Source organism: Artibeus jamaicensis, unplaced genomic scaffold, assembly GCF_021234435.1.
Source record: "Artibeus jamaicensis isolate MK-2021 breed Jamaican fruit bat unplaced genomic scaffold, CSHL_Jam_final scaffold_847, whole genome shotgun sequence".
Taxonomy (NCBI): domain Eukaryota; kingdom Metazoa; phylum Chordata; class Mammalia; order Chiroptera; family Phyllostomidae; genus Artibeus; species Artibeus jamaicensis.
In genome coordinates, this window is record NW_026522057.1 from 17,271,209 (window position 1) to 17,291,784 (window position 20,576).

The 20,576-nt window shown below is 49.2% G+C and overlaps 1 protein-coding gene across 2 annotated transcripts; it reads right to left on the reverse strand.

Moving 5' to 3' along the window:
• Positions 1-2,249: 2,249 nt before the first annotated feature.
• ELOA (elongin A) lies at positions 2,250-19,843 on the reverse strand. 2 transcript variants are annotated; one of them, XM_037135979.2, is made up of 11 exons: positions 19,512-19,843; positions 13,596-13,652; positions 12,488-12,594; positions 10,522-11,704; positions 10,034-10,148; positions 9,149-9,304; positions 8,951-9,048; positions 5,539-5,719; positions 5,113-5,224; positions 4,398-4,576; positions 2,250-2,646 (listed from the first exon to the last, which is right to left on the reverse strand). In XM_037135979.2, the coding sequence occupies exons 1-11, from the start codon at positions 19,584-19,586 to the stop codon at positions 2,585-2,587; spliced, it is 2,325 nt and encodes a 774-aa protein (XP_036991874.2). In that variant the 5' UTR covers positions 19,587-19,843; the 3' UTR covers positions 2,250-2,584. The 2 variants fall into 2 exon arrangements, with proteins under 2 accessions (XP_036991874.2, XP_036991873.2); XM_037135978.2 differs by lacking the exon at positions 19,512-19,843 and having other exon boundaries at positions 12,472-12,594.
• Positions 19,844-20,576: the final 733 nt, after the last annotated feature.

Sequence of the window (20,576 nt, forward strand, 5' to 3'; positions counted from 1 at the left end):
CAAAGGACAGCCCAGTCCCCACTAGGTGCTCACTTTATCCCACTTCCTCCCTTTGCTCACAGGGCTCTTTCCCCTCCCTCAGTCCTGCTGGGCCACAGACAAAACTCCAGCCTCCTTTATGACCCAGCCCAAGGATTCAGGTCCCCGCCTCACAGACACTTTGTGACCGACTCCATTCTGGGACCCAATAAGGGAGAAAGACAACAGTAGATAGGATTTTTTGGTTTTTTATTTAGACATGGAGTTTTCTTCCTTTTCATATAACTTATCTAATTAAAATATTCATCTTGGTAGTTACCACAAAAAAGTAACATAGAAAATTGTATTTACATTTTGGGACCAAAATACAAATGAAGAGCAGGATGGTATCTTGCTCCTTCCCCTCCCACTTCCCGGAAAGAGAAAGCCCTAAGGAAACTGCTCGTCACACCATCGATCACAAAGGGTTAATTTGTAATTTGGTGATTTGTATGTAGTGTCGCACAGAAAACAAAATTGCACAAGTTTTCACAAATGAGACCAAAGGTTCAACATCATCCTATGCCTGCTCCGCAGCCATTTCAATAACCCAGGCGAAGAGGTCATTTAGAAACTCAGTTTCTCCTCTTCCCTCCGGACCGTCCTCACCAAGTCACATCCCTGAAGCAGACACGCTCACGGGGGCGGGGGAGGTCCGGCTCTGTGAACAGAGGTGACTGCAGATGTCTGTGGTAGTGACGTTGGGATGAGCATGTGTGTGTCTTTCCCCCTCCCTGCCTAAGGACTCCTAATAAAGGAAATTAACTCGTACACAGCTGAATCTGAAATACGAAGGACGGGTTTCAATGACAGAGACTTGAACACAGAGCTAAGAGACAAATTCAAGGTGGTGGACACCTCGAGGAAGCAGTGGTAGGCACCTGACCCAGATGTTCACTTGGTTTTAGGTAGGAGGCTCCTAATGTTAGATTTGGGGATGGGGTAGAATGGCAATACAGTCAATCAAGAGAAATAATGCTTTACTCAATTAAAAAATACAGTATATTAGAACAGAACGCCACTGATGCCCCATCGCAACAGGCACCCCACACAGCAGTGTGCACTGCACAGCCACTGCTCTGGGTCTTCCAAGTTCGCGGGACTGCCGTCTCCGGGATGGTTAAAAGCAACAGGCTTCCTACTCTGAGCTTTGAGTCCGCTTATTAAAGGGACAGACTGCCACGGTCCTCAGTCTACTTAATAGGTTCTTAAGGACGGGCCCCTCGGTTTATAGCATCTGCTTCTACCGGGGCCACAACAATGGGGTCCAACCAGATCAGCGTTCTTCAGCAGCCAAGAGGGCACTGACACTGTCCTCCTCACTCTGACCTTACCCTAAGTGAGACCCTCCCTTCCCAAATGCGTGGATGCCCTTGTGGTTCTCCCCCATCTTGACACTACAGCTCAGACACTTTCGCTAAGTTGGCCCTTCCCTCCAAATTCTGGCTTAAACACTTGAAAAGAAAGCAGAGAGAGCTTCAGCTGCAAAACTCTCTACAAATCACAGCAAATTGTGTGCTCTTCTAATCACATGATTCTACCTTTTAAAGAAAGCAGAACCAAAACCAATTTCCAGTACAGCATTACAGCTTTTAAAACCATTCACTTCTAGTAGTAATTCACAGGGATCAAGAGGTTAAAGTGCTGGCTTTTAAAACTCTAAAGTTGTGTCAGGGTGGGGGGCGCTATAAAAAGCCCTGCTAACGGAGCAGGAAAAAGAACCCTAAAGTTTTGAATCAGACACTGGAAATTGGTTCTGTGCAAATCAGCCTCCCGAGGTTCTGGGTCCTCTAGTGAGGCTCAAAAAAAAAAAAAAAATAGCGGGAACTGGCAGAAAGGATGGGGGAAAGATTCTAGACCTTTACAAATAACCTCCCTTAGTAATAAATACTATTTCATGAATAAGAAAGAGAGTTTCTCCTGCACAGACCCCAAAGCAACACTGGGGAGGACCTCAGAGGCGGGGGGTCTAACCTGAACGCTTCCTGTCCACACATTGAGGCCCCCTCTGGGCAGGCGGCCCCAGGCCGCCTCGCCCTGCGGAGCAGGCACCGCACCGGCTCTGGGGATGCCTAGTCCTCCCTCTGGACCAGAGTCCATTCAGGAGAGCCCAGATGGGATGGGGAATGGCTTTCATTAGGCTTGTGTCTAAGATGATTAATAAAGGACCCTGAAAATAAAAGGCTAAGTGTGTGGTAGAGGACAAAACACAAAAACAAAAAACCTGGGGGTAATATAAATACAATCTGGGCAATATTTATTAATTAAAACTATCTTATAGTTTACAAAGAAGCTAAGTAACAACAAAACTATAATTGACCTTAAAATGCTCAGTGAGACTGAGGCTTCACATCTTCTTCAGAACTCTGAAGCTTTCTCCAGGTGGGGAGGCAGTGGCTGCGGCACATGGGCTCACGGATGCGACACCTGCACGCTGTGCAGGACTCAGACATGAGAGCTTCCATGAAGCAGAAGACTTGGGTCTCCTTTGAAAGTTCCATTCCCCAGCCCCCACTGTCCTTATCTTCCTCACCCCTAAATTCCACCTCCAAGGCAAGTCCTCAGTTTATCGTCGGGAGAATCTGTTCTTGAAAGCTTTAATCGTCTTAGCCATCATGGGGGCAATTTCTGTGAAAAGAAAAACAAGGTCCTCGTTTCAGATCCATGGCACTTCACGTACACACCACCAGTGCTTTACAGGCAGAGCCAAAGTCTCGGCACTCTTGGTTCCGCACCACCAGACACATGGACGCAAGTAGCAGCAGTCTGCTAACGGCTCGGTAAGAGCATCGGCACAGCACTAACGCCCACCAAACGCCTGCCCAGCACCTGCCAGGCCCAGAACAATCATTCTCTCTAATCTGACAACCTCGCCAAGACTCAGAGACTGGCCAGCTTGCCCCTGGTTATACGTAGGTGACAAACTGGAATTCAGTCCAGACTTCAGAGGCCATGCTGAGCCCTAATTTAACTCTGCCTCACCGACATCCAAACAAGCAGAAAGCCCTCCCTTCCCGGCCCATCTGTCCGCTGTGGCACACGGTCTAACGTGAGCTGGGTGCACACACACCAGAGGGCTGGTTAACCGGGGCTGAGCCAAGGTTAAGCCAGGACTCCCACCTCCCGGGGGCCCTGAAGTGAGCACAGAGTCATGCTTTTAAGTTGGGGCAGCTCCTTACAATCCTGGGCACAGCCTGGTAATCAAGTTAATAAAACACAAAACAGACCCGACTAGATATAATAAAGAAATATTTGGCCCTGGCTGGTGTAGCTCAGTAGATTGAGCACAGGCCTGGAAACCAAAGGACTGTGGTTTGATTCCCAGTCAGGGCACATGCCTGGGTTGCAGGCCAGTTCCTGGCAGGGTACGCACAAGAGGCCACCATACATTGATATTTCTCTCCCTCTCTCCTTCCCTTCCCCTCTAAAGATAAATAAATAAAATCTTAGAAAGAAATAGATGGAGGCTTGGGTTTTAAAGTTATAAAACCTCTGTAAGACAGACGATCATGTAGCTGTCAGTAACAGTTACGAGCCCTATGTTAGTGGTTTACATTTAAGTAAAGTAAAGCAGAGTGCCAAAACGAATATTCACCATGCGTTACAGAAGAGCTACACATGCAGCTGGTGTGGCTCAGTGGCTTGAGGGCCAGCCTGCGAACCCAAAGGTCTCAGGTTCGATTCCCAGTCAGAACACATGCCTGGGCTGCGGGCCAGGTCCCCGACTGTGACAGGCCTACTGACGTGTCACTGTCTCTCCTGCCTTTCTCCCTCTAAAAGTAGGTAAGTAAAATGTTTGGAAAGAAAAAAGCCCCGGCTGGTGTGGTTCAGTGTACTGAGTGCCGCGGGCCTGTGAACCAAGTCCCCGGCGGAGGGGTGTGTAGGGGTAATGTGTCAATGTGTCTGTCACACACTGTTTCCCCTCCCTCTCTTCATCCTTCCCTTCTCTACATAAAATCTTTAAAAAATAAAAAGATACACAAGCAGCCCTGACCAGTGTGACTCAGATGGTTGGACGTAGTCCCGCAAAGGAAAAAGGTCATCAGTTCAATTCAGGGCACAGTGCCTCGGTTACAGGTTCGGTCCCCAGTCAGGGCATATCCAAGAGGCGACCGATGGATTTTTCTCTCTCACATTTAGTGTTTCTCACCCTTTCTTTCTCCCTCCTGTTCCGTCTCTAAAAACAGAATCTTAGAAATAAATAAAAGATGCCCATGCATTATGCACAAGCGGGGGAGGGAGGCACTGACGTGCAGACGGGCTTTGTGCAGGGCGTCACACACGTGCTACAGCCAGTACACACGTGATGCAGGGTGATGACATCAAAGGGCCCAGACACTCATTTTGAAATATCTGAGCAGAAACTCCAAGCCACTCACTCTTCACAGCCGGTTTCCTGGGATCATAGGAAACAGCGCTGCTGACCACGGGCACGAAGTGGGCACTTTTGGGGTTCGGACCGTCATAGGCTGGCTTCTCAGGGCTGGCGTTAAAGCTGCTGCTGCCACTGCTGGAGGGAGCATGGCTGCTTCCTGTGGGGTAAGGGGCTGGCTTAATCCTGCAACACAGAGCAGACCCGGTTAGTCATTCGCCTGAGAAATCTACCTGCAGCGCCAGCGATCTGAAGCTGGTCTTTTTAAGGGAGACTCGGTCATGTGGGCTTGACCAGTGAACCCCAGCACCCTAGATTCTGGAAATGACTCTCAAATGGCCCTTCAGAATGAATGATAACCTCAACTAACTTCGCTGTTTAGGTGCAAATCTGCATTTTGAAAATGCTAGTTGATTTAGGTTAAGTAATTTAGTCATACAGTAAATCCCATTTTTGTTTAAATGGGGAAAGGGGAAGCATAAGTGACAGTGTTTCCCAGAAGCCAGGCCCTGTTTTCCACTTAATCTTGATCTCTCTGAGAGGCAGGAATAATTATCCAGGCTGCACTGCAGTCAAGGAAGCTGGGGCTCTAGAACCCACTCTGCATTGCTGTGCTTTCACCCCCAAAATGAATTGCTTCTAGTGCTTTCTCGAGGTGAGTGACAAGCTCTGGGACTCCCTTCCTGGGGCCTGCAGAAACCACAGAGGAGCAGAGATCGTACTTGATTCTCTCCGGCACAGCTGCTCCTCCTGTTCCAAACTTCTCCTGCCTCCTTCGAACATCGCGAGGTGGCTTGGCCTCAGAGTCGACAAAGGCCATCTGTGCTTGTCGGCCTGTGGAGGAATATGGAGATTAATACCTGCCTTCTTGAACAGAGACCTTACTGCTACTTCAACAACCTACACCATTACCAGATAAAGGCTTTTCAGGTGCTCCCAAAGCTGAGGGTTTACCAACCCTGGAAACCACTGTGTAGGGCAGCAGGACCAGTGGCAGAAAAACCCACCTCCGCCCACTTCTGCAATGCAAGAGGTTTAGGGGCCAGAGGCCCTACAGCAGCTGGGCCCACCAAGACCCTGCTGTGGATCAGAGCACAGGGCTCACTATTTTGCCAGGCCCCACCCTGCTGCCCAGCCCACCCGCTTACCTTTGGGCTTATTGGCATGTGCAGATTTGATATTCTTTGTCAGTAATTGTAGCCGCTGCTCTCGGGCATCCTGAAGCCGCAAGTACATCTCCCGCCACGACTCATACTCTTCTGGCCTTTCCTCCTTAAAGTCTCGGTGACAATGAACTTTCCATAATTGATCTGTTTCTTCAATTAATACCTAAAACCAGAACCAGGACATCATTTATACACAAACCCTCTTACATATTTCTTTTCCACCCTTAATCACCGAGGCTCTCCTAATGATTTTTTGGTCTGTATAGAATTATATTAAAATACCATAGTTCTAGAAAAAAAATCAAATCACTAAACTCGCCCTGGTCGGGTAGCTTAGTTGGCTAGAGCATCGTCCCAATATGCCAAGATTGCGGGTTCAGTCCCTGGTCAGGGTACACACAAGAATCATCCCATGAATGCATAAATAAGTGGACAATAAATCAGTGTCTGTCTGTCTCTCCCCCAGCCCCTGAAAATTAATAAATACATAGTCACTAAAATACAGCTAAATGTGAGGCACTATACTAGTTGCTTTGGGGAGGTTGTGGGGCTAGGAGACAAGACAACAAAAACTTAGTTTAAGATCAGTCTTTTTGGACTTCCGGCCAAGATGGAGGCGTAGGTGGAAACACTGTGCCTCCTCACACAACCAAGTTTAAGGACAACAGAAATTTAGAAACAAAAACACAACCAGAACAGACAGAAAATTGAACTATACAGAAGCCCAACAATGAACCATTCATCCAGACTGGTAAGGGGTGGAGTTGGCGTCCTATAGAAAAGGGTCACGGCAGGAAAAGGCAGTGGTTGGCAGACCCAGGAGCACAGGTGGCATGGGGCTAGCAGACCCCAGGCACAGGGAAGAAACGAGCACACCCAACCCAATGAGACACGCAAGGCGGCTGGCTGACCTTGGTCACACATTCGTGTGCAGATAAACCAGGCAAAAACGGGCAGCGAGACAGACCTCACAACCCAGGGCCCCAGTGCTGGGAAATAAAGCTTAAAATCACCAATTGAAAAAACTTGCAGGGGTTGAGGTGCCAGGAGAGACTCCCAGCCTCACAGAAGAGTTCGTTGGAGAGATCCACAGGGTCTTAGAACATACACAAGCCCACCCACCCAGGAACCAGCACCAGAAGGGCCCAGTTTGCTTGTGGGAAGTGGCAGGAGGGACTGAAATCCAAGAGACAGCAGAGCAACGCCATTGTTCCTTCTCTGACCCCACCCCCACATACAGCATCACAACCCAGAGATTGGGTTGACTGGGTTGCCCTGCCCTGGTGAACACCTAAGGCTCCGCCACTCATACATAACAGGCCTGACCAGACCAAAAAATTACAGCTCAAACAGAAGAACAAATCAAAGCCCTAGACCCAGTAGACCTAAGCAACCGAGAGATAGCCAGCCTATCAGATGCACAGTTCAAAGCACTGGTGATCAGAACTGGTTGATTTTGGGCGCAAATTGGATGAAAAAATGAAGGCTACACTAAGTGAAATGAAGGAAAATGCACAGGGAACCAATAGTGATGGGAAGAAAACTGGGACTCAAATCAATGGAGTGGACCAGAAGGAAGAAAGAAACAATCAACCAAACAGAAAAGAATGAAGAAATAACAATTCAGAAAAATGAGGAGAGGCTTAGGAACCTCTAGGACATCTTTAAATGTTCCAACATCTGAATTATAGGGGTACCAGAAGGGGAAGAGGAACAGTCACAGTGGAAACCTTATTTGAACAAATAATAAAGGAGAACTTCCCCAATCTGGCAAAGGCAATAGACTTCCAGGAAATCCAGGAAGCTCAGAGAGTCCCAAAGAAGGTGGACCCAAGGAAGAACACACCAAGGCACATCAGAATGACATTAGCCAAAATGAAAATGAAGGAGAGAATTCTAGAAGCAGTGAGAGATAAGGGGACAGTCACCTACAAAGGAGTTCCCATCAGACTGTCAGCGGATTTCTCAAAAGAGACCTTACAGGCAAGAAGGGGCTGGAAAGAAGTATTCCAAGTCATGAAATGCAAGGACCTACATCCAAAATGGCTCTATCCAGCAAAGCTTTCATTTAGAATGGAAGGGCAGATAAAGTGCTTCCCAGATAAGGTCAAGTTAAAGGAGTTCATCATCACCAAGCTCTTATTATATGAAATGTTAAAGGGACTTATCTAAGAAAAAGAAGATAAAAAAGATGAACAGTGAATAGACAGCAAACTCACAGTTATTAACAACCACACCTAAAACAAAAGCCAACTAAGTGGACAGCCAGATCAGGAGCGTAGCCACAGAAAAGATCAGGAGCAGAACCCTCACATGGAGGGTTAGCAACAGGGGAGTGGGAGGAGCAGAGTAGGGGAGAAGGTACAGAGAATAAGTAGCATAGACAGTGGGGAGAAAATAGGGGGAAGGCAAGAATAGTAGGGGAAATGTAGGAGCTAAAGAACGTATGACACATGGACATGAACTAAAGAGGGGCAATGTAGGTGGGAGGGGGTGTGCAGGAGGGAGGGAAATGGGACAACTGTAATGATATAATCAATAAAATATATTTTTAAAAAATAAAATCAAAACAAACAAACAAAAGGTCAGTCGTTTCCTTTAGAAAAATCAGTGAAGGGTAGAATCCAGGCATTTCCGGAGTACCACACTGACTTACATTGGCAGTGGGGCCACCTAACAGATACGCTCTAATCCCCTCAGAATTAAAGGAACAGCTAATGGAATCAGATGGGTATGTTCCAGCTTTAGGAGGAGGAGTTTTGGATAGATCTCAATGTTTCTAGGACACACCCAGTCACTAGTGGTATTTTAACAATCTACCAGCCACCTGAGTGTCAACACAAAGCTGTCCCAGGCCTGGATCCCAGATGCTGTGCTGCCAGAACGCTCCCTTGACTTCTGTGACGGCAAATTCAAGGGAGGCGTGGGAAGTGTTCTCTAGCTTCCCCCCCCCCGCCTTTTTAGATTTGATTTATGTACTTTTAGAGAGATGGGAAGAGAAGGAGAAAGAGGGAGAGAAACATCAATGTGTGGTTGCCTCCTGTGCACCCCCTACTTGGGGAGAATTTGCAACCCAGGCATGTGTCCCAACTGAGAATCAAACCCAAGACCCTTTGGTTTACAGGCCAGCGCTCAGTCCACTGAGCCACACCAGCCAGGGCTTCCTGCTCCCTTTGAATCCCACCTTGATTCTAGCCCAAGAGGCCCACTTAAAACACCAGAGACAGATGCTAAAAATATTCCTGTTTAAAGGCCCACTGGCAAAACAAACATGCCCAGAACAGTGACCCAGCAGTGGCCTGCCCTTCAGCTGTAACAGATTCACAGAGACAAAGCTATTTTTGGAGACATAAGCAAGAAAACTGCCCTCTTCCCACCAAAACGGGACACTTACGTGATTGTATTCCTCTATACGATACAACTGATCAGGTGTGCACCTCTCCAAAACGGGTTCAAGAAGAGAATATGGGACACCTCCCACTTCAAAGATTGCTGCGGAGAATGAAAGGTAAAAGTGTTGAGTAGCAGCAGCCAAGCCACCCGGTGACAAGTCCCCGGCTGCTTGAGAGCAAGAGACAAGCACGTGACTTACAGTCGATGTTGTTTTTGAGGACCCGGATGCACTGCTGGTGCAATGTCATCATTTTGGGGAGGTAGGCACACTTGGAACCAGAATACACCTGCATCTTAGAATTCATTCTCCGTCCGGTGAACCCAGCTTCTTCCTCTTCCTGGGGAGAAGAGTGTGCTACAGCGCAAGAAAAGCAGGACAGTAGGTTACAGAATGCTCCAAGCCGTCCTCACCTCCCATCCTGTTCCTCAGCGCACCCCCCCCCCCCACCGTTCCCTCTCTCAAAGGCAACTAGCATTGCCGGTTTCTTGTGTATCCTTCCGGAGAGTCTATGCAAAAGTAAGCAAGTATGAATTTTACTCCTTTCCAACCAATTAATGATCTACTTACTATCACCATCATTTTTCATTTACCACATGTTAGAAACCATCCCTGTCCACACAGAGACTTTCCAGTTCAGTTGCACAGGATGCCACTGTGTGGATGTCAGTTTCTTGCTGAGAAACACTCAAATGGCCATTGATTCTTTTGCTATTAAGACTAGACTTCTTTTAAAGATACAAAGCTCAGGTTCATCATATATAGAAGAAAAGGCTGCTAAAATGAACAGCAACAGCTAAGATTTACCGAACACTTACTATGTGGGAAAACCGGGATGTAAAAGCTTTATCAGCTTTCAATCCACTTAACAGCCCTATGAGACAGAAACCATTATTATTCCCATTTACAGAATATGAAATGGAAGTCCATAATTTGTTAAGTTATAACCCAAACTTGTAGAAGCCAGAGCTGGATTCAGACCCAAGAGCCTGTGCGATTAGGTTTGAAATGCACCAAAATCTGATGACAGTTCCTGAATTAATTTTTAAAATCCTTCTTCCATTTAAAAAAGACACAGAAAATTACCTTTTCGCTTTGGTTGAAAGGAGGACACCAATTCAAGGGAAGGAAGTGGCCGGTAATTGGCCTGTATCATAGGTAACGGGAGGTCTGGCAACACTGGCAGTGCCTCGGTGGGGACCTGCAGAGGAGAGACCAGTGACTGGAGAACCCCGTACAGGCACGGCTTCCCTCCTACAGTCCATTCCCGGCAGAGCTGACGGGGCAGACAAGCCACCGGCAGGTCCAGGCTGGAGGAGGGCGGCAGGCGGGCCTGCCCACCTAAGTCAGGACATCCGTCCAGATGGGCCCGGCCCAACGGGACACCTCAACAAATGCTTTTCTCGGGTGCTCCCTACCCTGGCAGCTACACGGGCCCCAAGGAAATTACTTGGAGCTGAAATTCAACAGGCCACATAAAAGCCAGCCCAGCAGAACAGCAGCAGGGCGGGTCCTGGGGGCTCCGCCAAGTCAATTGCTCTGAACAGGAAGCCACCAAAGGGCGAAGGGGTTACCTTTCTCGGCTTGGCTGAATCAGCTCTAGCCGGCTGGAGTTTCTCTGACTTGTGTTCGTTCACCTTCGGTAATTTCTGAACTGGGTCCGAGTTTTTACTAGTGCTTTTCGAATCATTTTTTTTAAGTCTTTTTTCTCCGACAGTAGCAGCGGAAGTTTTCACAATCTTTTTCTTCTTCTTCCGGGGCTGGTCATAGCTGAGGTATGACTCAAAAGACATGGTGGGCTGCTCAAATTCATCGTCCACGTCTGCCTCCTCACCTTTAGGGAGGGGGTCCGCTGGCTTCCTGTTTGAATGAGTTTTTACTTTCCTCTCTTGAGTCTTTAGGTTGTTAGAAACCTTCTCTTTTGCCTTGGGCAGCAGGTCTCTGGCCCCCTTTCCTGTGTTTAAGCTGTCCAGACTTTGCTTGTTTCTGTCTGATTTGGTTTTCTCTGAGTCTTTGTGCTTTTGCTTTTTGGGGTGGTTATCTGAAGCAGTCTCCAAGGGGGATAAAAACTTCTTGGTGCTGCCCTCTCTCTCCTTCTCTCTCTTGGTACCACCAGAGGGCAGTTTCTCCTTTGTGCCATCCCCTGAGAGAGGCCTCTGGTTTTCCTCTTTGGAGGTGGCCTTGTGGGATTTCTCTCTGCGCAAAGGCAACTTCTCCTCTCCCCGGTCATCCACTGGACGTTTCTCTTTACGGGAAGATTTGTGCTCCTTGTTGTGACTCACAACCCCTTTCCCCTGGGGTTCACCCAGCTGTCTTTCTTGACTGAAGCCCCGTCTGTCCTGAAAGGCATTACTGTGGCCCTTTCCAGGCTTCTGGTGTGGAGCAAAGGGCTCGTGGTCCTCATCTGGGGATCTGTAATGGTCCACGGACACCTGATGAGGGTTGCCAGACGATGGAGGGGACTGAACGTGGCCATAATCGGAAGACTCGTGGTCTGAGGAGTAAATTGGTGAGACCCTGTGGCCCCTCTTTCGCTCTTCTCTCCTCTCCTGACTGTGAGAGCCTTTGTGGGGTCTTTCGAGCTCCGCGAGCTTCCTGTGCTTTTTCTGCCTGTGGTCAGGACTGCACTGCTGGCTGCTGGAGGCGTTCCAGTTCTCCTGGTCATCCCCCTGGAGCTCCGCCTCCTTCCGAAGGGCGTCCCTGGGGCGCTTTCGGGAGCTGTTCTTCTCAAAGTCTTGTTCCTCAGGGTCCGTGTTTCTAAATAAAAGAAAATGCAGGTAAAGCAGTTTAAAATCTCAGTGTTGTCCTCATTTTGAGGACAAAGTCAAGGAACCCAAACCCACAACAGAGCTGAAGAGAATACAGAGCTAGAAATAAGGTCTTGGGAAGAAGGTAAGTATGTTCCGCTAAAAGATGTGCAACTAAGTCTTAAAGCTGGGAGCTCAAATAATAAAATGGAAAATGATGAGTTTAACTACAGGACTGAAAGATCAAATATCTTATGGACATGAAAGTGATTAACAGGGAGTTATATTTAATTGTTACATGGGGGGGGCTGTCATATATGTAGTTTGTGTGCAACTACATAAAAAGCCTTTTAAGAAAAGGTTAGAAAGGAATGTACCAAAATGTTAATAATACTTGTCTTTGATGGTACATTTATAAGAAATTTTTATCCTTTTTAAAAAACTGATTTCTTTAAAAAAACCTATTTCTTTTTTATTCTCACCCAGGGACGATTTTTCGTTGCTTTTAGAGGCAGGGGAGGGAGAAGGAAACACTGGTGGGGGGGGCAGCACGGACTGGCCGCCTTCCCACACACGCCCTGACGGCGGCCGTCACACCCGGGTCAACACTGTGTGCCCTTTCGGTTGCCAGGAGGACGGCTCCAACTAGCTGAGCCACACGGGCCGAGGCAAAAACAAATATTTTAAATAAGAAGGCAGAGAAGAAATAATAAAGGAAAAGTTTTGTCTGTAAACACTCCAAATGTCAGATTTAACCATGAACTTGAACAAACCTACAGAGCAATGTTTTTACCGTTCCACAGGAACCAACTTCTTCCACTGGGCCACGAGGTCCCTGGCAAAGCTTCCAACATGCTCGTGTTTTCGTAAGCTATTTACTGTTTTCCCAACACCGGTCTCCTAAAAATTGGACAAAGGAATTGTTAGACGGTTGAGGAAATAGGTTCACAATCTTCCAAGAAGTCAGACCTGCTTTTCAACAAACCAGTAATGGCCTTCCTAAAATATACCATGCAAGTCTCAGTACAGAGTTACTTTGTTTCTATAGCCCAGACTTCTAATGACACACAGTAGCAAAGCATACCAAAGAGGAAATACTGACCCAAACACTTCTACAACAATAACCAGAGTGACTTTGGCAGCTTTAGGCACTGGGCTAAGAGCTTTGCATACAATACCTGAATCGCCTTTACAACAACCCTGTGAAGTAGGAATCTACCCCATTTTACAAAGTACAACTAAAGTCGCAAAACTTGGATTTGGACCCGGGACTAGTTGATGCCAAAACCAATGTTCTTTTAATTTTTAGAAAAACTTTTTGAGATAAAATTCACATGACAAAGTAAACATTTTACACATTTAAAGATTGTATGTATTTATTTTTAGAGAGGGGGAAGGAGGGAGGAAGAGAGAGACAGAAACACTGATGTGAGGAACATCAACTGGTTGCCTCTTGCATGTGCCCCAACCAGGACCAGCTGCAACCCAGGCACGTGCCCTGACCAGGAAAAAACTGGGACCTTTCACTTTGCGGGATGATGATACCCAACTGACCCACGTACTGGGTCCGGACCCATTTTAACCCTGTCAAAGTGTGCACTACAGTGGCTTCTAGAACACGCACCAAGCTGCGGCCGCCACCATATCATCTAACTCCAGAACACATCTATCACCCTAGAAAAAGTCTTGTTGCTCCTAACTCCTCCCCACCCCCTGGCAACCACAGTCTATTTTCTGCCTATGATCCGCCTATTGTGAACATTTCATATAATGAAATAATTCAATACATGGTCCCATGTCTCATTCCTTCCACTTGCAAAGCCCACGCTCCCCATCTTACTGCACAATCTCTACCAGTGGGATATAGTTTTATATAATGTCTAAAGTTGTACAGCTCTTACCGCAAGGATGTCTACTGTAATAGGCAAGGCGGAGAGTTTCTTCAGATACTTTAATAACTGTAGAGAGAAGAAAATAAACATTAATTTCTATAAAATCATCAGTCACTGGAACAAACAAGAATAATATGGTTAAATACTTATCTAAGTATTACACAGTAACAAGTATGGTTATTATCCCTATTTTACAAGTATGAAAACCGACTCAGAAAAGTTGTTTGTGAAAAGTGTAACAAAAAGTTTTGAAGTTGTTTTTCCCCTCGTGTATGTCCTACAACCTCTTTTTCTATCATATACATTTTGTAGCCTAGAATAGTTAATTTGAGACGTCTTACGATTAAGTGTGGAGAAAATAAATAACGCCTGCTGATTTTGTTCAGAGGTAAGTCATTTGCCCTAAGGCTGCACGTAGGGCCAGAGTCACTTAGGTCTGCGGCTCCGGCGTCCCTGTGTGCAGCACTGGCCGCACCACCGGGAAACGAGACTCAGAGAAGGGAGTCAAACCTATCAGCTCTAGAAAAAGTCACCAACTGTCATCGACCCCCCCGTTTTGAGAAAGGTACCAATCTGGGGAAAATTACCTGTGGACCTGGCACCTAAGAAAACAGAGAACAGGTCTCTCTTTTTTTAAGATTTTATTTATTTATGTTTGGGGGAGGGGGAGGGAGAAAGAGAAGGGAGAGAAACAGCTGGTTGCCTCTCAAGCTCCCCCCACCAGGGACCTGGCCCACAACCCAGGCTTGTGCCCCAGCTGGGAATAGAACCGGTGCCCCTTCAGTTCATAGGCCTGGGCTCAATCCACTGAGCTACACCGGCCCAGCAGGGGAAGAGATCTCTATAAGAAAGGGTATCGTGTTTCCAGGCAGAGTCAGCAGTGTTTCACAGAATTGGTTTTTGGACACAATGGGAAGCCAAGACTAATTTCAAGTTGCCAGAATCAGAGCTTTGCTTTGCCCTTAATGGTGAACACAAAATGTCTGGGCAGATGAGCAAAGCGATCTGAGTTTGGCCACACTTCCTTCCTGTAGTCCCTAAAACTAGGTCAAAATCAGGATCGCATGGCTGTTAAGACAGTTCCGGAGTCAGAGACGGGCTTCAGTTTGGCTCTGTCACCTCCTTGCCAGGTGATCTTGCGCAAGTCAGCGACCTCTCTGAACCTCAAATACTTCATCTGCAAAATAAGAACTGGGCCCTGTTTCTACTTCCAAGTGAGGGGATTAACTGGGATAAATCATGCGTAGTCCTTAGCCATGGGGCCTGGAATCCTACAGAAGCTCAATAAATGTTTACTATTAATCATTTCGTCTATCAACAAACAGATCTTGAGCACGGGTCTGCAAACTAAAGGATCACAGCTCGATTCCCAATCAGGGCACATGCCTGGGTTGCAGGCCAGTTCCCAGCAGGGGATGCACCAGAGGCAACCATACATTAATATTTCTCTCCGTCCCTTCCCCTCTAAGGATAAATAAAATCTTTTAAAAAAACAGATCTTTAAATGTCTAGCCTTGTTCCTCAGCCAATTCCTACTTGCTCCATTTCCACTAAAAGTCATGGCTGGCCACACCTTTCTCTCGAAAATGTGTGTGTACACGTAAGTAGAGGCTTCACAGTACAAGGAGTTCAATATAGGTAACTGTGCCCTGGCTGGAGTGGCTCAGTGGACTGAGTGGATTTCTGCCTGCGAATCAGAAAGTCGCCATTTAGGTTCCCAGTCAGGGCACATACCTGGGTTGTGGGCCAGGTCAATGTTTCCCCTCTTCCTCCCTCCCTTCCCCTCTCTCTAAAAATAAATAAATGAAATCTTTAAAATCCTGGCTGGTGTGGCTCAGTGGACTGAGGGCCCACCTGTGAACCAAAAGGCCACTGGTTTGCCTGAGTTGCTGGCCAGGTCCCCAGCTGGGAGCGTGCGAGAGGCAACTGATGGGTGTATCTCTGGCACACTGCTATTTCTCTCCCTCTTTCTCCCTCCCTTCCCCCTCCTCTTGAAAAGTAAATAAATAAAATCTTTTAAAAAATAAATAAGATCTTTAAAAAAATAGATAACTGTGACTACCTTGACATTTAAACGTTGGATAACAAGCTCTGTCCTTTTCCATGTGCACCCAAGGTGTCAGCGGTGTGTCTCAATACTACTACAGGTGGAGCAGCAAGTGTGTTTTTCTGGTCATTCTACTTCAGTAATGACTGAACAGGGTCGCTAGGCAAGCACCTGGCTCACAAATGGTGATGCTGCTTGACTAGGAGCAAATGAAAAGCCAAATGGTGAATCTAGGGAGTTTCACCTGCATAGCGAGTGAAAATTAACCTCCACTTCAGGTTTGACCACCACCAACATCCAACTTAGGAGAGAGTTTACACGCATTTCTTGTCAGCCAAGCTCTGGATACAAAGACTAATGCCAATTCCTTTTCTTTTCTTTTTTTTTTTTTAATTTAATTTATTTATCTTTAGAGGGGAAGGGAAGGAGAGAGGGAGAGAAACATCAATGTATGGTTGCCTTTTGTGCCTCCCCTGCTGGGAACTGGCCGGCAGGGAACCTGCCTGCAACCCCGGTATGTGCCCTGACTGGGATTCGAACCGCGGTTGTCTGGTTCGCAGGCCCGAGCTCAATCCACTGAGCTACACCAGCCAGGGCCCAATTCCTTTTCTTAAAGGAAAATGTAGAATCATTGTAAAGGTTAAAAATAGGCTGTCTCCCCTAATTACATTAAATACCATCCACTGTGTGTTGGCTACTATGTTAAGTTGTTACATGTTACCTATTTCATCTTCGCTAACCACCTCTATGAAGTGGGTATTATTCTCCCCATTTTACAGATACTTGAGCCGAGCTCAGTGAGGTTAGGTAAGTTGGCCCAGGAGAAACATCCGACACAGTAACATTGTCCTTAGGAAACAGATGTTGCTCCTGTGCCTCTTAGCGCACCCCAAGCAAAGCAAAAGCTCCTCAGTGTCACGTTATTAGACAGTTCAGAGTCCACACGGTAAGGGAGGTCACCATGGGGACAAAGGGTACTTGGGACCTCTGCAAAGCCAACCCGCAGGATGGGCCTCCAAGTCACCGAGGGTGTGTTCTACCTCAAAGCCTCTCAGTAGCTCGGGGTGTCAAACATTTTCACCAGGGGCCACACCAGCCTTGCAGTTGCCTTCTAAAGGCCGAATGTAATTTCAGCTCCTTAACAGTTAAGGAGTAGTTACATTTACACAGTCCTAAAATTATTTCAGCCCCTTGAAGGCACCTGGAGGATGCTGTGTCCCCCGGTGAAAATGAGTTTGACACCCCTGCCCTAGCTGGAGGAGTAAATGCCGTCTTTCTGGTTTGCTTTGGGTTTGTAGACGTGACTTCGAAACAGACAAAACTAAAATCCTGGAGATTTTCAAAATGATTTAGCCCAATGTAAGAGAAAAAGGGCTTCAAAGCCCCTCTATTTTCAACGAGGTTCAAGAAAAAAACAGTAACAAGGAAAAGGCACTACGGGCACCCTCAGGTAGATGGAAACTTGTTGAACCAACAGACCAGTTGTAGAGTTGGCAAGAACTGGCCACTGAGAAATATCAAACATTTGCACAATACATTCAGTCGTCCTTTTCAAACACCTTCAACCCAAAGAGCAAAAGGTGTTCATAATGTTGGCTTCTTACTCTCTACTTGCCATCAAACTGTATTCTGGGTAGTTTTCACATTCAACATGTAACACAATGTAACAAATATAATGAAATTAACAAAATGTAACACAGACAGGTAACTTTCGAACCATGAAAACTGTTTCCCATAAAACAGTAGGAACCAAGTGACCCTGGTCTCTGCATGTCACCTTTTCCCCAAGTAAGCCTCCGCCATAAGATGGACTTAAAAGTGAAAACAGTTACAGTTAAATACCAATGCTTAACACCAGGATATCCATGAACATAGGTGTGGAATTCACTCTTTGGCTAATAATGGTTTGAAATCAAGACTGAGCTGCAAACCCAGTACTACTGTATAATCTTCTCCCGGTTTCAAGAACAACCTGTGGGAGCTTGTCGGGTTCCAAAAGGCTGAGGAGGAGGCCAGTGTGCCGGCCTGCAATTCCCCCTGCAGTTCGCTCACTTCTGAACAGCAACTGCTGCGCCCTTCCCAAAAATGATCTCCCTGGAGATCTCCCAACATTTTTTCATCTTTTTATGCTCACTTCATAACACAAAGCCACAAGTTCAGGGCGATTCCTGTCTGGAAGAGAAAGCCCAAATACTGGCAATAATCGCTCGTTCAAATAGGACAAGAAGTCAAATCGTTTCCTCACTTGAAATTTTGTGCACATCAACTACTAGAAAAGCTACTTCAAATTTACATTCCAGGGGTGGGTCGATGTGGGATCCAATATAAGGGAAGTAAATGATAGTGGAAAAAAATACAATAAGAATTAAAATTAAAAGATTAAATTAAACTTAATTTAATTAAATTCTACTGGGAGAATGACTATAGATAATGCATGGTGCATTTTTATAAACCTGATAGACCAAAACTGGGGTTGGGGAATGGATTTACATAGCACTGCTTTAAGGTTTCAAGATCGGTCACAGACACACAGTGTTCAAGAAAACAAACTAGTGCTCAGAAATAATGAACATTTATTAGGTGCCCAAAAAGGGTTATTGTAAAAAGAAACTTATAAATATTCCTGGCCACTAGGTACTGAAGCCACAGTAGAAAATACAACAAAAACAATGGGAAGGGTTGAAGTTTTCACAGATTTAAAACTAAAATGGCTTCCTAAATAAGTGGATCTCGGCGCCGGGTGTGAACGCGAAGAGTTAAAAAGCGGCCTGACGGGGAGACGCCGCGCGGCGCCTTTAGACTCGGAGGACCGGCCTCCCGGACGCGGGGCCGGGAACCGGCGACGGGGGCAGAGGGGCCTTCGCGACGCGCCGGGACGGGGGCGCCCGACACCCGCCGAGCGCGCGCGTCCCACCAGCCCGGCGCCCCCGCCTGGCCGTTCGGCCTCAGGACGCGAGCAGCGAGGAGCGGAGCCTGTCGCCGGCGTCCGAGACCCGGGTCTCGCGCACCGCGGGGTCACCTCCGCCCCGCGGGCGCCGACCGGGGACGTCGGGCCCGGGAGTTTCCTTCCGCGCGTCGCGGCCTCTGGCATCGCCCGGCTCCCAGCGCCGAGAGGCCGGGCACCTGCAAGCGGGAGGGAGGAGAACGCAGCGACTAACTTACGGGTTTTAAAGACAGAACTGGCCGAGTGCGAGGGCAAATGGTCGCCCACCGCCCGCTGCAAAGCGGAGCGGGTGGCTCTCACCTTCCCGTCCAGGCCCGAAGGAGTCGTCCACCTGCGGCTGCGAACCTCCCGCCGCCCCCTCCCGACCGCGAACTAAGTTTCCAGGCTGCGCGCGGCCGGGGACGCGAGGCCGCCTCCGTCTCGCCTTCGGGGGGGTTTTGCCGAGGACGCGGAAAGGTCCCCGTCCCCGCGTCCAGCCCGAGAGCAGCAGGGACGCCTCGGAGCCGCAGCCCCGCGCGCGAGCCCGGCCGCCGCCGCCGCCCTGCGAACCAACGAGCAGCGGGAGACGCGGGCCGGCGTCGCTCCGGGCGGGCGGGCCCCCGACGGTGAGCAGCCGGCCCGGGACGGCGCCGGGGGCTCGGGAGCAACGCCGACGCGCGGGGTCCGCACGGTGCGCGCCCCTGTCCGCCCGGGGCCCGGCCGCGGAGGCCCCGGCCCGCCGAGCCCCGCCGCCCGCAGGGCGCGGAGCCCCCGTGCGGGCGGCGGCCGGCGGCCCGAACTTCCCGAGTCCCGGCTGCGGGCGCGCCCGGGCCCGGCCCCGGGTCCGAGCCCAACGGCCCCGGGCACCGGGGGCGGCCGCGCCGGGGCCCGCGACCGTTACTGGGCAGCGCCCGCACGGCGCCCGCCCGCCCGCCCTGCGCGCCCGCCCGCTCACCTTCTTCGGGTCCGGGTTCGCCGCCAGCCGCGCCTGCAGCTTCTCCACAACTTGCAGCGCCGACTCCGCCGCCATCGCTGTCACTGGCGCGGCCTCCTCGCCGGAACTGGGCTCGCGTCGCGTCCGCGGGCCGCGGCTCCGCCCTCCGAGCAGCCCCGGCGGAGACGGAAGCGCCACCGGCCCCTTCCGGGCCTCGGCGGGCGGGCAGGTGCGGCGCCCGGGCCCGCGGGGCGGCCGCGCGGGCGGCTCGGAGCGGCGGCGCTCGCGGTCTCGCGGTGCGGGGCCGGGTCGTGGGAGACGCTCCGGGGTCTGCTCGGGACCGACCGAGGCCGCAGGGCCGCGACCCGGCTTTGTAAACGCGGATCCACCCCCGGGGCCGGGCCACGCCCTGATTAACACCTGTCAGTGTGGCGGGCCCGCCCACCGCCCGGGAACGCGCCGGGGCCGCCGGCTGCGGCCTCGCGGGTCGAGCGCGGCCGTGGCTTCCCCCTCAGTGCGGCCCGGTGCAAGGGGCTCCCTCGCCCCACTCCGCCGACGGGGAAACCGAGGCTCAGGAGACCAAATGAAGTTGCATGTGGTCGAGTGACAGGAAGGGGGTGAGGCCGGAATCTGAATCTGAATAATCTGGGTCCACTGTGAAGGCTGGGTTCCTCTGAAAAGAGCGAGGAACTGAGGCCCAGGCGAAAAAGGATTAGTGTAAAGTTAAACAGCTTAGCTACAAGAGGATTTCCCTCAAACCGCGTCTGGTACATAGGCATGAAATAAAGAATGAATGAATGAATGAATGAATGACTCTTCCAGGTCCCTGCTCTGGGAACAGCAACAATGTAAGCTGTTTCTTCAAACGTGCTTTCGAACACTCTCTACGCTGAGAAGCCCTCCACTTAGTGCCGCTCCCTCTGCGGCTGACCCTTTTCGTTGGAAACTGTCCATTTACTTTCCTGGCTTGCCCCTGGGCTGTTTGTCAAATGCAGTGACTGAGCTGCCCAACATTAAGTCTCTGCTGCTGGAACAACCCAGTTGAAGTTATCAGCCTTGGACAGAAAGTCCACACGAGACTGACCA

Bases quoted from the DNA above. Each gene is read 5' to 3' on its own strand.
- ELOA (XM_037135979.2), bottom strand. From the start codon at position 19,586: ATGGCGGCGGAGTCGGCGCTGCAAGTTGTGGAGAAGCTGCAGGCGCGG. The intron at 13,653-19,511 runs GTGAGCGGGCGG...TTCTCTCTACAG, and splicing joins CGAACCCGGACCCGAAGAAG to TTATTAAAGTATCTGAAGAA. The intron at 11,705-12,487 runs GTAAAAACATTG...TCTTTTATTTAG, and splicing joins AAGTTGGTTCCTGTGGAACG to AAACACGGACCCTGAGGAAC.